Below are 18,233 nucleotides of genomic sequence, written 5' to 3'. Positions count from 1 at the left end.
ACCTTCTTTAGAGGAGGTTGGGCAAAATCTAAAAAACCTGCTACTGCAGTTTCCCAGGACCAGAAGCCTGCTTCTGGTACATCAAGATCCTCAGCATGATGGTGGACCGCACGGCCTGGAGGAGGGGCCACGTTTGGGTGTCGTCCGGCCTGGAACCCTGGGTACAGGATATTGTGTCCCAGGGGTACAGGCTGGAGTTACGAGAACTCCTGCCTCACCGATTCTTCAAATCAGGCTTACCAACTTTGCTGGCAGACAGGGCTGTCCTACAGGAAGCCATCCAAAAACTGGAAAAGTCACAGGTCATTGTACCAGTTCCACCTCAGATGCAAAACAAGGGTTACTAGTCGAACCTTTTCGTCGTACCGAAACCGGATGGTTCAGTCAGGCAACTTTTACATTTTAAAATGTTGAACCCCCTATCTGAGGGAGTTCAAATTCAAAATGGAGTCTCTGAGAGCGGTGATCTCAGGTCTGGAGGAGGGGGGAGTTCCTGGTATCCCCGGATATCAAGGACGCGTACCTCCACATTCCGATTTGGCTGCTGCACCAGGCTTATCTCTGTATTGCACTGTTAGACAGCCGCTATCAATTTCAGGCGCTGCCATTCGTCCTCTCCACAGCACCGAGGGTGTTTACCAAGGTAATGGCAGAGATGATGGTTCTCCTCCGCAAACAGGGGGTGAACATAATCCCATATCTGGACGATCTGCTGATAAAGGCATCATCCAGGGAGATGATGTTGCAGTCCATTGGTCTCACGACTCGTCTGCTCAGGAACCACGGTTGGATCCTGAACCTTCCAAAATCACATTTGGAGCCGACAAGGAGGTTGTCTTTTCTGGGAATGATCCTCGACACGGAAGTGCAGAGGTTGTTTCTGCCAGAGGAGAAAGCGTTGGTGATTCAAACAATGGTCCGGGATGTCTTGAAGCCGGCCCGGGTATCGGTTCATCAGTGCATTCACCTTCTGGGGAAGATGGTTGCCTCTTACGAGGCTCTACAGTACGGAAGGTTTCATGCTCGGTCCTTCCAACTTGATCTCCTGGACAAGTGGTCGGGATCTCATCTAGACATGCACCAGAGAATACGTCTGTCGCCGAAAGCCAGGATTTCACTCTTCTGGTGGCTGCAACTACCCCACCTTCTGGAGGGCCGCAGGTTCAGGATTCATGGCTGGCTCCTTCTAACCACGGATGCAAGTCTCCGGGGCTGGGGCGCAGTCACTCAGGGGGAAACCTTTCAAGGAAGGTGGTCAAGCCTCGAATCCAGTCTTCTAATAAACATTCTAGAACTAAGAGCCATGTGCAACAGTCTTCTCCAAGCGACCCATCTTCTGCAAGATCGAGCCATTCAAGTGCAGTCGAACAATGTAACGACGGTGGCCTACATAAACTGACAGGTCGGAACGAATAGCAGGGCTGCAATGTCCGAGGTAACAAGAATCTTCCTCTGGGCAGAAAAACACGCGTTGGCGCTGTCAGCAATCTTCATTCTGGGAGTAGACAACTGGGAAGCAGACTTCCTCAGCAGACACGATCTCCATCCAGGAGAATGGGGCCTCCATCCGGAGATGTTCACAGAGGTGACAGATCTTTAGGGTGTACCTCAAATAGACATGATGGCCTCCCGTCTCAACAAGAAGCTTCGGAGGTATTGTTCCAGGTCAAGGGACCCGCAAGCCGTGGCAGTTGACGTCTCCGTGGGTGTTCCAGTCGGGGTACGTGTTTCCTCCAACGAGTTCAGGCAATCCTCATTGCTTCGGACTGGCCAAAGAGGGCTTGGTACGCGGATCTTCTGCTGGAAGATCCGAGGTCCCTTCCTCTTCGGGAGGACCTGTTACAAAAGGGGCCGTTCGCTTATCAAGACTTACCATGGCTACGTTTTATGGCATGGAGGTTGAACGCCAGATATTAGCTCGGAAGGGCATTCCAAATAAAGTCATTCCTACCCTGATACAGACTAGGAAAGGAGTAACGTCTGAACATTACCATCTCATTTGGAAAAAGTATGTATCTTGGTGTGAATCCAAGAAGTTTCCTACGGTGGAGTTTCAACTGGGACGGTTTCTCCTCTTCCTGCAAGTAGGTGTGGATATGGGCCTGAGGTTGGGATCCGTAAAGGTCCAGATTTTGGCCTTATCCACTTTCTTCCAGAAACAATTGGCTGCTCTCCCTGAGGTTCATACTTTTTCGAAGATGGTTCTGCACATCCAGCCTCCCTTTGTGCCACCTACGGCGCCCTGGGATCTTAACGTGGTGTTGCAGTTCCTCCAGTCGGATTGGTTGAGGTCAAGTTTCTCACATGGAAGGTGGTCACTTTGTTGGCCTTAGCTTCTGCTAGACGTGTGTCAGAGCGGGGGGGGGCTTTGTCCTGTAAAAGCCCCTACTTGATCTTCCATGATAGTGCGGAGCCCCGGACAAGTCAGCAGATCCTTCCGAAGGTTGTGCCAGCTTTTCATATCAACCAACCTATTGTGGTGCCAGTTGCTACTGACTCCTCAATTTCATCAAAGTTCTTAGATGTTTTAAGGGCTCTGAAAATCTATGTGAAGAGGGCTGCTCATCACAGAAAATCGGACTCTGTTTGTCCTGTATGATCCCAAGAAAATTGGGTGTCCTGCTTCTAAGCAGACGATCTCTCGCTGGATCAGGTTCACTATCCAACATGCGTATACTACGGCAGGATTGCCGTGACCAAAATCTGTTAGGCCCACTCTATTCGTACGGTGGGTTCTTCCTGGGCGGCTTCCCGGGGTGTTTCTACTTTACAGCTTTGCCGAGCAACTACTTGGTCGGGGTCGAACACGTTTGCTAAGTTCTACAAGTTCGATACTTTGGCCTCTGAGGACCTGAAGTTTGGTCAATCGGTTCTGCAAGAGCCTCCGCGCTCTCACTCCTGTTCTGGGAGCTTTGGTACATCCCCATGGTACTAATGTGGACCCCAGCATCTAGGACGTAAGAGAAAATAGGATTTTAATTACCTACTGGTAAATCCTTTTCTCTTAGTCCGTAGAGCAGGCATGTCCAAACTGCGGCCCTCCAGCTGTTGTGAAACTACATATCCCAGCATGCCCTGACACAGTTTTGCTGTCAGAAAATGCTAAGGCTGTGTCAGGGCATGCTGGGATGTGTAGTTTCTCAACAGCTGGAGGGCCGCAGTTTGGACATGCCTGCCGTAGAGGATGTTGGGCGCCCGCCCAGCGCTTCGTTATCCTGCAGTGATTTATTGGTTCAGTACTGCTTTGTTTGTTAAGTACTGTTTTGTTACTTGTTTAAGTAATATTGTTCAGCCATTGCTGATTTTTCAAGCTGAATAGCTTGGTTTGCCTTGTATGTGTGAGCTGGTGTGAATCTCGCCACTATCTGTGTATAATCCCTCTCTCGAAGATGTCCGTCTCCTCGGGCACAGTTTCTAGACTGGGTCTGGTGGGAAGAGCATAGAGGGAGGAGCCAGCCCACACTCTCAAACTCTTGAGGTGCAAGTGGCTACTGGTGGACCCGTCTATACCCCATGGTACTAATGTTTACCCCAGCATCCTCTACGGCCTACGAGAAAAGGAGTTACCGGTAGGTAATTAAAATCCTATATTTTCCCAATAACAGCCGCAAAAATACATAGGCATCCTGTGAGTTTTTGCAAGAATAACGTTAAAAAAATAAACTGCATAAAAAATTAAGTTTAAGTGGAAAAAATTCCGTGGCTAATAGAATACACCCGCCGTCCCCTCAAATAGCGTGTACCGTTCAATTTAACATTTCACAGTTCTGACAAGGAGAGAATAAAGAAAATCTATGGGTCCTGTGTAGAAATAGGCAACCTGCATTCTGCACAGGGTTGGATAAAAAACATTAAATAAAAAAAAAAAACCTTTTTGGTTTAATCCATTTTTTTTTTTGCATTTAATGTTTTAATGAAAGAAAAAATTGAGTCATCTTAGAAACCTTAATCAACCATATTTTAATGCTTCCTAACATTATTAATGTTATTAGGGTTTAATTTTTTATTTTATTTTACATCGATCACTAAAATTATTAATTTTTTTACAGTTTATTCCTATTACATCTCAATATATGTAGATAGACTATACTTGCCTACATTTTGGCTGCTCCCTCCGGAAGGGAGCAGCCAGGTCACATAGTAGAGGGCTTAGAGGAGGCTGTACAGAGGTGTGGTGACGCGATTGTCTCATCGTAGCCCCGCCCACGCTTTACAATGCCACATTACCGGCATTGTAAAATGAGGGGCGGGACTACGATGATGTGATTTAACGCGAATCCTGTCATTGTCCCGCCACCTTCTGTGTGATGGGATGGTGCGCAGCCACGGTGATCGAGGAGATGAGGTGGGGGGTGAGCGGCATGCAGGAGATTTGAACACTTCCCCAGCGGTCCGGGGGTGCAACCGATTTTCGTCAGCGTCTTGGCCTTTCCGGGAGAGTAGGCAAGTATGAGATAGACTAAACATAATAATACATACGAAGTACACACAGAGGTAGATTCGAAAATAAGAACAAGTTAATGTTAAGCATTAGTCCTATGTAAATTCTCCTTATAAAGTATTATAATAAAATAAATCTGAATAGTAATATAAAATGGAAAATGCTAAAGCACTTTTTCAGAGAAACACACACACACACACACACACACACACACACACACACACACACACACACACACACACACACACGGAGTTGAGCATTAGCACTGTTTTTTTTTTTATTCCCCTATCCGATAAGTCTCTCGCGAAAAGCACCAGTTTTTTTGCGTAAATATACATAGGTCCCGCGAAAGGTCGTGGACCTATGTTTTTCCACAGCACTTATCGAGGGTCTAGGGGGCACTTATCGAGGATTATGTTTCTCATACGTCCTAGAGGATGCTGGGGTCACATTCAGAACCATGGGGTATAGACGGGACTTTCAAAGGGTGTGAACTGGCTCCTCCCTCTATGCCCCTCCTCCCTACTCCAGTTTTAGAATTGTGCCCAGGCAGACTGGATGCACTGCAGGGGAGCTCTACAGAGTGTTAGGTTTTTTATTTTCAGGGAGACTGCTGGCAACAGTCTCCCTTCTTCGTGGGACTTAGGGGAGAGAAGTATGACCAACTTCTAGTGAGTTTAATGGCTCTGCTTCTGGCTACAGGACACCATTAGCTCCTGAGGGTTTGATCGCTGGGTACGCCCAGATGCTCGCTCCCACAGCCGGCCGTCACCCCCCTTACAGAGCCAGAAGTCAGAAGACAGGTGAGTAGCTGAAGGAAAGAAGACTTCAGTGACGGCATTTATGAGGTACCGCACAGCGAACGGATGCTGGGCTCCATGCTCCCACACACACACAGCAATACAGTGTGCAGGGCGCGGGGGGGCGCCCTGGGCAGCATAAAATTCTCTTTTAGGAAAAAAGGGGAGATTAGTGCACGGGCACTGTCCTACCCCCGCCAGAATAATTAAGCGCCATTACGGGGGCGGGGCTTCTTCCTCACTAAGCCAGTACACTACTCAGCGCCATTTTTCGCAAGTAAAACGCTGGTCCTCCCTTCACTACTGACATGTATCGGGGTGCAAAAACGGGGGGGGGATTACTCTCTTCTAAGACCAGAATCTCACTCATATGGTGGCTGCACAGCTCTCACCTCCTAGAAGGGCGAAATTTCGGGATCCAGGACTGGATCCTACTAACACGGATGCAAGTTTCCGAGGCTGGGGAGCAGTCACACAGGGGGAAAACTTCCAAGGAAGATGGTCAAGCTAGGAAACTTGTCTCCACATAAACGTTCTGGAGTTAAGGGCCATTTACAACGGCATTCTACAAGCGGAACATCTCCGCAATCTGGCCTTACTGATCCAGTCGGACAATGTAACAGCAGTAGCGTACATAAACCGCCAGGGCGGCACAAAAAGCAGAGCGGCAATGGCAGAAGCCACAAAGGTTCTCCGATGGGCGGAAAAGCATACAAGCGCTCTGTCAGCGATCTTCATTCCAGGTGTGGACAACTGGGAAGCAGACTTCTTCAGCAGACACGATCTCCATCCAGGAGAGTGGGGCCTCAATCAAGAGGTCTTCACAGAAGTGACAAGTCATTGGGGATTTCCTCAAATAGACATGATGACATCTCGTCTCAACAAGAAGCTTCAGAGATGTAGTTCCTGGTCGTGGGACACTCAAGCAATAGCAGTGGATGCACTGGTGACACCATGGGTGTATCAGTCGGTGTATGTATTCCCTCCACTCCCTCTCTTACCAAAGGTTCTAAAGATCATAAGAAGAACAGAGGTTCAAGCGATCCTCATTGTCCCAGACTGGCCAAGGAGGGCTTGGTATCCAGATCTTCAGGAATTACTCATAGGAGATCACTGGCCTCATCCTCTACGCGAGGACCTGTTACAGCAGGGGCTGAGCGTGTATCAAGACTTACCGCGACTACGTTTGACGGCATGGCGGTTGAACGCCAGATCCTAGCCCGAAAGGGTATTCCCAGTGCAGTCATCCCCACACTTCTTCCGGCCAGAAAAGGAGTAACATCTAAACATTACCACCATATTTGGAGAAAATATGTTTCTTGGTGTGAATCCAAGAAGGCTCCTACGGAAGAATTTCAGCTAGGACGTTTTCTCCATTTTCTTTGGACAGGTGTGGATGCGGGCCAAAAATTGGGCTCAATTAAGGTGCAGTTTCAGCCTTATCGGTTTTCTTTCAAAAACAATTGGCCTCCCTTCCAGAAGTTCAGACTTTCGTGAAGGGGGTGTTGCACATCCAACCTCCATTTGTGCCCCCAGTGGCACCATGGGATCTTAATGTGGTGTGGCAGTTCCTTCAATCATATTGGTTTGAACATTTACGAAAGGTGGAAATAAAAATTCCTCGTTTGGAAAGTGGTCATCCGGTTGGCCTTGGCATCCGTGAGGCGGGTGTCTGAGTTAGCGGTCTTGTCTCACAAGAGCCTTATTTGTTCTTCCATGAAGTTAGAGCAGAGTTGAGAACTCGTTAGCGATTTCTGCCGAAAGTGGTTTAATTTTTCCACATGAACCTACGTATTGTGGTGCCAGTGGCTACTGATGCCTTATTTGAATCGAAATTTCTGGATGTGGTCAGAGCTTTGAAAATTTCTGTCGCCAGAACGACTCAGATTAGGAAAACAGAGGTTCTGTTTGTCCTGTATTCTCCCATCAAGATTAGATGTCCTGCTTCCAAGCAGACCATTGCACGCTGGATCTGTAATACGGTTCAGCAGGCTCATTCCACGGCTGGATTGCCGTTACCTAAATCGGTGAAGGCCCATTCTACTAGAAAGGTGGGCTCGTCCTGGGCGGCTGCCCGGGGGGGGTCTCTGCGTTACAACATTGCCGAGCAGCTAGTTGGTCGGGTTCGAACACTTTGGCTAAGTTTTACAAGTTTGATACCTTGGCCGATGATGACCTCAGGTTTGGTAATTCGGTACTGCAGAGTCATTCGCACTCTCCCGCCCATTCTAGAGCTTTGGTATAACCCCATGGTTCTGAATTTGACCCCAGCATCCTCTAGGACGTGTGAGAAAGTAGGATTTTAATACCTACCGGTAAATCCTTTTCTCTTAGTCTGTAGAGGATGCTGGGCGCCCGTCCCAGTGCGTACTGTATCTGCAGTTATTACTTGTGGTTACAGACATGTTGTGTTACGGTTCTTGTCAGCATGTTGCTGCAATCGTTCATGCCGTTGGCTTGTATTCTGTTGAATGCCACGTTCTGCGGCATGCTTGAGGTGTGAGCTGGTAGGATGCTCACCATGGTTTAACAATAAATCCTTTCCTCGAAATGTCCGTCTCCCTGGGCACAGTTCTTATAACTGGAGTCTGGAGGAGGGGCATAGAGGGAGGAGCCAGTTCACACCCTTTGAAAGTCTTAAAGTGCCCATGTCTCCTGCGGATCCCGCCTATACCCCATGGTTCTGAATGTGACCCCAGCATCCTCTACGGACTAAGAGAAAAGTGTTTACCGGTAGGTATAAAAACCCTATTTTTGAGTGCCTGAGGCATCTGGTGAAGGCGCGCCGCAATGGATAGCCCCCTGGAAATTAATTAGCCATGGTAAATTACCGCGGCTAATTGGATACCCCCCTAAATATCCCAAAATAGACTGGTTCTCTTAAAAAAATAAAAAAAATATATATATAAATGATCGAATGATTAATAGAAAGCTCTTTCCACAACAAAAACATATGTGGCATTAATAAATAAATAAATAATTTACATAAATGTGCCAGTTATTATAAAATGCAGTCATCAGGGGTTAAGGATTGAGAATCTATATAGATATTGCAATATCCTTGCAGCCAGTACATGTGCTGTCTGACAGTAATTCATTACCAGCTGAATGTGAATCGCTTTTCAAAATAAAACCTGTACAGGGAGTTTCACTAGCACCTAATAATGCATTTTATGTTGAAATGGTGGTGATTTTCCTTTTTTTGTTTCTTAACATAACTAATGACCGTTTCCAAATTCATGTGTGTCATAGATTATGTGAATAAGTTTTGTGTTCTGTTCTTTTTTTTTCTTCTTATAACAGAAAATTAAAATAGCTGCCTTGCGCATGTATACATGCTGTGTGGAACGGATAGATTATGATGAATTTTTTGAAAGTAAGTATGTATTTTGTTTTTTTCATGTGCACTTTTTAAATTCAGAATTTTTAGGTAATGCTGATCAATTGGAACACTGCAGTGTGTTAGACCATTAAAAGCACATGTCTGCAGGTTACTGCTTATTTGTAGTTTGTGACACCCTTAAGATGCAGATGCTTTCTAGTACTACGTTCATCTGGGTCATACGTGACCACACGGTTACTTTGAACAATACAATTAATGGAGAAATTCCCTTTGCTTCTTTGGTAATATTGATACTCACTATAGAGACTAATATCTGCATCTATATGTGGAAAATGTAAAAGGTCAGGTAAATGTTTAGGCTCATGCTCGCACACTTTGAATACAAGTAGTAGTGCATAAAAGCGTGGTGAGGGATGTACTTGATTCTAATTAAGAAATGTTTATAATGGTAAAATTTGACAGTTCATATTTAAAAGTATGTAATCTGGCTGATTCTGAGTTAGGAGGAAAGCAAAAAGAGCAAGTAACTTTGTATCCTGGGGTTCAAATACAAGCTTTACTTTTTACCCTCTCAAATATAAATCTCTGCACATTTTACATCTGCCCCATCTGCAGTGCTAGGGCATACACAGGCTTTTCGGGGTGGGTACATACATCCGTGTGTGTGTGTGTGTGTGTGTGTGTGTGTGTGTGTGTGTATATATATATATATATATATATATATATATGTATGTATGTATGTATGTATGTGTATATATATATATATATATATATATATATATATATATATATACACATAATTTCCACGAAAAGAGCCGCAGCACACTTCCAGGTCAATGTCTAGGTGTCAGGTCAGATAAATAATACAATACTGTACTTAAACTAGAGAATCCCACATGAACCAAGTTCAGGATAGACCAGCACACTATTCAATCATGAGTAAATCTTTCTGTATTTTTGTAAAGTGCAAAAAATCAAATGCAAACATGCAGCACAAGTAATTCAGCAGCAAAGTGTCATGTGCAATAGTATACTCAACATCCCAACAGCCGTTTCGTATGCCTTCATCAGGGGATTAATAAGCTCAGCATATTTGCTAAAGCACTGCTCGTCCTGCAGTGCAACAGAATAAAGTGCCAAGTGCCCAACCGCTGCATTGCACTCGCAGCCTATTTAAACCCAGTGCACAATTACCTGCTTTGCCAGCTGTCACCGCCGGCCACACGTGGAGAGCAGACTGACGTCACTCGGACGCGCCGCCATGCGCCGCGCTCCGATCGTGACGTCAGAAGGACTGGCGTGCTTGCACCTCCCAGCACACCAGGTGCCGGGCAGCGTCACACCGCCACTCCCCCTGGAGAGTCTAGACCCACCAGGCCCTCCCATGGATGATGCCGTCCCCCCAGCGCGTCACATGATGCACAGGAGGCGAGGCCCATCCAAGATAGGCTAGCTGTCACGGTCAGCCCGAGACATGTAAGCCCATCACACAGTGGCCGGAGGGAACCAAGGCGCGCAGGCATAATAAATCTAAATCTAATAACACCAAAAAATAAATAAATAAACATAAAGCTAATACAATATCCCAATCAGTGACTACTGCATCTAAATGAGGCCATCTGTGTAGTACTATATTCACCCTTAACTGTGCCCATATCAGGGCCAAATATATATCCATGCTGATGACCCCAGTTGCTATCAAGTCACCGAATGGGACATCTATCAAAACATATATAACAACAAATGTTCATAAACAAAAGAAATGTAACAATTAATAGTACCCCATCAGGTGATGGAACCAGACGCAACCCAGAGGTCCAGGCCCACGTGTACCCAATCCAGACCAAAAATATATATAAATAAAGGAAAAAAATGAAAAATGAAAAAAGGAACATTTTAGGATTCTTTACAAAAAAGGGGTAAAGGAGAATTCTTCATTAAGTCCCGCTGGAGTCAGTGTTCCCAGCCGACGAATCCACCGACATTCCTGTTGTAATAACAACTCATGTCTATTTCCGCCAAGTTTGAGTGGTGGCACATGATTATTGGGCATGAACTGTAGATCTTTAATGTTGTGACCACATGACACAAAATGTTTAGCGACCGGTGGTGTAGAGCCATCCATTTTAATTGATGCTTTTTTGATGGACGAACGATGTAAGGCAATACGTTCTTTCAGCATTCTCATCGTTTTGCCCACATATAATTTGTTGCGTGGACAAAAAATCACGTAAGTGACATATCGTGTTTCACATGTCATACGATGACGTAGATAATATGTTTTGCCATTGGCAGTAGGATGAAAAAAGCTGCTCCCTGTGCGCATATGTTTGCAATTGACACACGACCCACATTTGAAAGCTCCTTGTTTAAGTTGTAACCACACTTTTCTTTCTTGGGCTAAAGTAACAATGTCAGAATAAGTTATCTGATCTTTCAGATTAGAGCTCCGTTTATAGCAAAATAGGGGCAGGTTTTCACAATGTTTCCCCATAATCGGGTCGGACTGTAAAATGTGCCAATACTTCAAGATCACTTGTCTCGTGACATTTGAAGACACAGAGTAGGTGCTGGAAAAGATCATTCGTCCAAGTTCATCAGAGCGGCTCCATTAGCTGTTTACGGTCAAGTTTTAAACATCTGGAAATAGATTCCTGTACTTCTTTCGGGTCATATCCCCTCTCTATAAACTTCCTGCCCATCTCCATCAGTGCCTTCGGTAATACTCTACTATCAGAAGTTATTCTGACTACTCGTACTAGCTGTGAGAACGGCAGACCTCTTTTCAAAGGTTGTGGGAGGAAACTTGATGCCAACATTAAAGTATTCTTGTCGGTCGGTTTTGAAAAAATCTCCGTACAAAATGCCCCATTTTGTAACTTAACAGTGACATCCAAAAAATTAATACTGGTCAAGTCATAGGCACACATGAACCTGATAGACCCTGGTAAAAGATTCAATTTATTTACAAACTCAAGAAGCTTCAATTCACCTCCAGTCCACAGCATGAAAAGGTCATCAATAAAACGAACGTAAAATTTAATGAATGATAAAAATGATGGATCTGCCATAATATGGGTTTTCTCGTACTGAAACATAAATAAATTGGCATACGATGGGGCCACATTGGACCCCATCGCTGTCCCTTGTAACTGCAAGTAAAATGAGTTTTCAAACCAAAAATAATTCTTATGTAAAATTAAATCCAACAACAAAATTAAAAATTCACACGGTGGACCCTCATACTGTGGACTGGAGACAACAGCATCTCTCGTGGCCTCTATGCCCTCAACGTGATTAATGTTGGTGTACAAACTGGTGACGTCTAGAGTCACCAGAATGCAATCATCAGGTAGTGGACCGATGGAGTTCAACGTATTAAGGAAATCTCTCTCTCTCTCTCTATATATATATATATATATATATATATATATATATATATATATATATTTATTTACTAAATACAAGGATGAGAGGAGAATGCGCTCATAGTGCAGACTGTTTTTATTTCTTAAAAGACATGCATCTCACACACAAATGAAGAATGTGAATAAGACTCGTACCATAAAAACCCACACTGTGGGCTGGTTACCGCATGGTGTAAAAAGACTACAAAGGCTAGTACTGCAAACTGCCGTCCACCGCCCGGGACCTCACACCGCGCCGCCAGCTGAAGCCATGACCCGTCGGGACACCGTGCCGGGGATTGGTCTGGATGCAGAGCTGGATGGAGATGATGCGTCTGCCAGGCCACGCCCCAATGTGTTTCGTGTATTACTTCATCAGGAGGCTGGCCTGTCAGACGCGATGAGTGGTTTATATGGCCGGAGCTTCCTGATCTTAAAGCCATCATTAATTAACTCACGGACATCTGCTCCACATTATATAATAAGAAAGAGTTCTCTTAGTTCAGATTCCCATCTATAAATTATAAAACAAATTATACAACAATATGTTTAGTAAAAACAACTATATCCAGTATCAAAAATGCTTTAAACAAACAAATATATATATATATATATATATATATATATATATATATATATATATATATATATATATGTGAATTTTAATTACCTACCGGTAAATCCTTTTCTCGTAGTCCATAAGGGATATTGGGGACAGAATTAGTACGATGGGGTATAGACGGGTCCAAAAGAGCCAGTGCACTTTCAATTTCTTCCACTGGGTGTGCTGGCTCCTCCCCTTTATGCCTCCACCTACAGCTCAGTTATAGGTAAAACAGTGCCCGAAGGAGAATGACATACTTGAGAGAAGGAACATAACAACAACAGGTGTGAGATTTGAAAACCAGCACACCAATACATAACTTAACCAGCAAAGTCTGACAACATTAACAGCAACAGCTGAACAGGAACACGTAACAGAGAACCTGCAGAAAGTCACCGCACAGAGGCGGGCACCCAATATCCCTTATGGACTACAAGAAAAGGATTTACCGGTAGGTAATTAAATTCCTATTTTCTCTAGCATCCATAAGGGATATTAGGGACAGAATTAGTACGATGGGGATGTCCCAAAGCTTCCAGAATGGGCGGGAACGTGCGGAGACAACTGCAGCCCTGCCTGCCCAAACTGAGTTTCTTCTTTGGCCAGGGTATCAAACTTTCAGAACTTCACAAAGGTGTTCGTTCCCGACCAGGTAGCAGCTCGGCATAGTTGCAGGGCCGAGACTCCACTGACAGCTGCCCAGGAAGAACCCACCGATCTAGTAGAGTGGGCCTTCAGAGACTGTGGAACCAGTAAGGCTGCTGATGCATAGTCTTGTTGGATAGTAAGCCTATTCCAACTAGCAATGGACTGCTTTGAAGCAGGACAACCCTTTTTCCGCGCATCATACAGCACAAACAAGGAATCCGTCTTTCTGATCCGAGCCGTCCTCTTGACATAGCTTTTCAAGGTTCGCACTGCATCCAATGCCTCGGGAAAAGCAGAAGTGTCAGAACCGGATGGAATCACAATAGATTGATTCAAGTGAAACGTGGAGACCACCTTCGGCAGGAACTGCTGTCTAGTCCTGAGCTCCGCTCTGTTCTCGCAAAAGACCAAGTACGGACTTTTGCACGACAAGACCACCAATTTTGAGACACGCCTAGCAGAAGCCAGGGCCAATAACATCACCGTGAGGTGCTTATCTTCTACCGTCGTCAGAGGTTCAAACCAGGAGGATTGTAGAAAGCATGGTAACACTACATTCAGATCCCAAGGTGCCGTAGGCAGCACGAAAGGAGGTTGTATGTGAAGCACCCCTTGCAAGAAGGTCTGAACTTCAGGCAAGAGAGACAACTTCTTCTGAAAGAAGATGGAAAGAGCTGAAATCTGGACCTTAATGGATCCCAGATGCAAGCCTTTATCCACTCCAGCCTGCAGAAAACAGAGGAACCTTCCCAAGTGGAAATCTGCAGAGGGATATTTGCATTCCTCGCACCACGAGACATATCTCCGCCAGATATGATAGTGTTTTGACATCACAGGTTTTCTGGCTTGCACCATAGTGGCAAAGACCTTTTTGGAAAGCCCTTGTGAGCTAGGATGTTCTGCTCAAATTCCATGCCGTCAAATATGCCACCGTAAGTCCAGGTAGACGAATGGTCCTTGTTGAAGAAGATCCCTTCTTAGTGGTAGAGGCCAAGAGTCCTCTACGGACAAGTCCAGGAGAGCCGTGTACCATACTCTTCGGGGCCAATACGGGGCATTCAAGATTGCTTCTACTCTTTGATGTCTGATCCGCTTGAGCACCCTTGGGATCAGAGGAATCTGAGGAAACGGGAAGACTAGCTGGTAAGGCCAAGGCGAAGTCAGCGCATCCACTGCTCTCGCCTGAGGGTCCCTGGTTCGTGAGCAATAGCAGCGAAGCTTCTTGTTGAGACGAGAGGCCATCAAGTCAATCTGTGGGCAACCCCACCTGTCGATGATCAGTTGGAACACCTGAGAGTGTAGACCCCACTCCCCCGGATGGAGGTCATGACTACTCAGGAAGACCACCTTCCAGTTGTCCACTCCCGGAATGAAGATTGCGTACAACGCTCTTGCATTTCTTCCTGCCCAGAGGACACTTCTTGCATGCAGGCCCTGCTTTTTGTACCTCCTTGTCGATTGATGTACGCCACCGCCGTGGCTTTGTCCGACTTCACCTGGATTGCCCGATCCCATAGTAGATGAGATGCTGAAGCAGAGCATTGTGGATAGCCCGAAGTTCCACAATGATGATTGGAAGTAGGGCCTCTTGGGCAGACCACCTGCCCTGGAACTGCGCCCCTTGGGTGACAGCTCCTCAACCTCTTAGACTCGCATCCGTCGTGAGTAGGATCTAATCTTGAATCCCGAAGCTTCGGCCTTCCAGGAGGTTGGAAGACAGTAGCCACCACAGGAGTGAAATCCTGGCATGGGGTGACAGCTGAATCATCCGGTGCATCTGAAGATGGGAACCGGACCACTTGTTCATGATGTCCAATTGGAAGGGTCTGGCATGGAACCTTCCATACTGTATCGCCTCGTAGGAGATCACCATCTTTCCCAATAATTCTATGCAAAGATAAATGGACACTCGAGGAGGTCTGAGTACCATGCGAACCATTTCCTGGAGTGTTCTCACTTTTTCCACTGGGAGGAACACTCTCTGTGCTACAGTATCCAGTAGCATTACCAGAAACAGGAGTCTCTGAGACGGTTCCAGGTGGGACTTCTGAAGATTGAGGATCCACCCGTGGTGTGATAGCAGTTGGATAGTGCGATCTATATGGAGCAATAGAAGCTACCTGGAACTTGCTTTTATCTGGAGATCGTCCAGGTATGTAATTACATTGACACCCTGGACCCTGCGCTGAATCATCATTTCTGCCATCACCTTCGTGAACACCCTCGGAGCTGTAGACAGGCCGAAGGGTAACGTCTGAAACTGGTAGTGATCGTTCAGTAGGGCAAACCTCAGATAGGCCTGATGAGAAGGCCAAATTGGGATATATAGGTAAGAGTCCTTGATATCCAGGGACACTAGGAATTCCTGTTGTTCCAGGCCTGCGATCACCGCTCTCAAAGATTCCATCTTGAATTTGAAAACCTTCAGGTAAGGATTCAAGGACTTCAGATTCAGAATGGGTCTCACAGACCCGTCTGGTTTTGGTACAACAAACAGACTCGAGTAGTAACCCTGTTCTTGTTGTAGTAGGGGTACTGGAACAATGACCTGGGACTGGACCAACTTGTGTATGGCCAGTAGTAGCGTATCACGCACACTTTCCAAAGCTGGTAAGCCTGATTTGGAAAACCGTTGGGGAGGAGTACCGTCGAACTCCAGCTTGTATCCCTGAGAGATAAGGTCCCTTATCCAAGCATCTTGGCAGGAATCATCCCAGATGTGGCTGAAGTGACGTAACCGAGTTCCCACCACGAGATCTCCTCGGGGTGGGTGGGCACCGTCATGCTGAAGTCTTTGCGGGAGCAGAACTTGTGTTCTGGTCATGAGATCCAGCAATGGTTGGTTTCGTAGGTTTTCCTCTGGAGCCTCTAGCTGCGTTGGAGGCCCCTCTGGCCCTAGATCGAAATCTGAAGCACCGAAAGGACTGAGTAGACGGTCTCGGATAGGTATGTCTAGCAGGTGGAGCCCCTGAAGGGAGAAACGTGGATTTTCCAGCAGTAGCTTTGGAAATCCATGCGTCCAATTCACCTCCAAAGAGCTATTCACCTGTGAAGGAAAGAGATTCCACATTACGTTTGGAGTCAGCATCAGCAATCCACTGACGTAACCATATGGCTCTGAGCGCAGACACAGCCATAGCCGTGGTCCTAGAATTAATATTGCCAATCTCTTTAAGGGAGTCACAGAGGGCTCTTGCCGTGTCCTGAATGTGAGTCAGGAGAGTTACAGTATGAACTAAGGTCAAATCACCCGTGAGACCTTCCTTAATTTGATTAGCCCATGAATGAATTACATGTGTCATCCAGCAACCTGCAATGACCGGCCTTTGAGCAACGCCTGCAGCAATGTAAATAGATTTTAGAGTGGTCCCAATTTTCCTATCTGCCAGGTCCTTTACTGTAAAGGACCCTTGAGCAAGGAGTACCACCTTTTTAGAAAGGCGAGAGACTGAGACGTCTACTGCAGGAGATTCTTCCCAGAATTTTCTGCCATCAGGGGCAAAGGGGAATGTATGTAAAAACCGTTTGGACACCTGAAACTTTTTATCTAGATTCTTCCAGGCCATTTTAAATAAATAATCTAATACCTTGGAATCAGGAAATGTGACTGCAGTTTTATCTTGTGGGAGGAAAAATGACTGCTGAGTAGTAGCATCCTCCAGGGGGAGCTTTAACACATCACTAATAGCCAATATGAGGGGCTCAATATCCTGGGTGGGGGTGGGATCCCCACTTATGGGGTCCACATCAGCCCCATCATCCTGTATATCATCATCAGTATCTGAGAGTAGTGCAGGTAGACCACGTTTATGTGCCCCCTTAGTAGACGTGGGGATGGTTAGCAGTGAGACTTGTCACTGCTTGTTGCAGTTCTTGAGTCTCATTGGCATTTGCAGTGAGCTGAGATGACATATCAGACCTCATAGTTTTGATAGCCCCTAACCAGGAGGGCTCTGGACTCTCCCCCACATTGTTATCAGCATTCAGAGATGGCTGACTACACTGCTCACATTATATGGAGTCAGATGAACTAGGAGAGAATCTAGCATTACATACACTGCATGACTTCTGTTTTACCATGGTGAATCAGAAAAAACAGGTACAATACACATACAACACAGCCTGATATTGATACATTTCAAGAGAGGAGACACAGAGAAGAGGACCCTAACACACCCAGCGCTGCACAGCCCCAGTGAGGCTGTCAGCGTTTTTATGTAAACAAAGTAAGACTGTAATTTGATAAAATCCGTCAGAGGGATTGTTATTGTGCAATAATATAGCGGCTCTCCCTCTCTGTACCCGGTACCAGCGATCCAGGAACTGTTTGGTGGAGCTGTGGAGGCTGCTGCTGCTGCTATGCAGAGGAAGGCGCCAAAATGCAGCTGAGCCCGCTCTTGTGTAGCTCCGCCCCCCACCATGGCGCCGGAGCTACCTCTGTATATTTATACTGGCCATGTCTCCCAAGTTGTAAAATCTAACATAAATGCTTGGTTTACCCTAAAGTAGCCAGTCTCACGCAGAGGCTATAGCGGGTCCCCCCCCAGGAGGGACCTGGTCACCACACCTGCGCTTTGAGCCGCACAGTAAACCGGAGGACCCCCCTAGTGGGGCCTCCGGTTGGTACTCGCCACCGATGATCACCTTCAGGCAGCGTTAGGGGTGTGCAGCATGCTGCGTCTGCGACAGCCAAGGCACCATGCCCCGCTGAACAAACAGCCCCTCAGGAAAGCGACTCTGCACCTCAAGAGGCCGGTGAGCGCGCCTTCCCCCCAACTCCCATGGTGCAGGTATGCTGTTGCCCAAACAGCATACCGAAATAAGTAAAACTTTAAAAGAAATTGAAGAAACACTCTGGAGCTTGCAGAGTGTGCACTCTCTCCTGTGGGCACTTTTTTCTAAACTGAGCTGTAGTAGGAGGCATAGAGGGGAGGAGCCAGCACACCCAGTGAAGACATTTTTAAGTGCACTGGCTCCTTTGGACCCGTCT

The 18,233-nt window shown here is 46.2% G+C and overlaps 1 protein-coding gene across 2 annotated transcripts in view; it reads left to right on the top strand.

The window, feature by feature from the left end:
• The window catches only part of LOC135055460 (ubiquinol-cytochrome-c reductase complex assembly factor 1), a 406,324-nt gene that overhangs the window by 179,790 nt on the left and 208,301 nt on the right, over positions 1–18,233 (top strand). For both annotated transcript variants that reach the window (XM_063959573.1, XM_063959572.1), the window contains exon 5: positions 8,545–8,617. In XM_063959573.1, the coding sequence (XP_063815643.1) occupies positions 8,545–8,617 (73 nt within the window). The remainder of the gene's footprint in view (positions 1–8,544; positions 8,618–18,233) is intronic.

Source organism: Pseudophryne corroboree, chromosome 3 (assembly GCF_028390025.1).
Source record: "Pseudophryne corroboree isolate aPseCor3 chromosome 3, aPseCor3.hap2, whole genome shotgun sequence".
Taxonomy (NCBI): domain Eukaryota; kingdom Metazoa; phylum Chordata; class Amphibia; order Anura; family Myobatrachidae; genus Pseudophryne; species Pseudophryne corroboree.
This window is presented reverse-complemented; position numbering and strand designations above follow the sequence as displayed.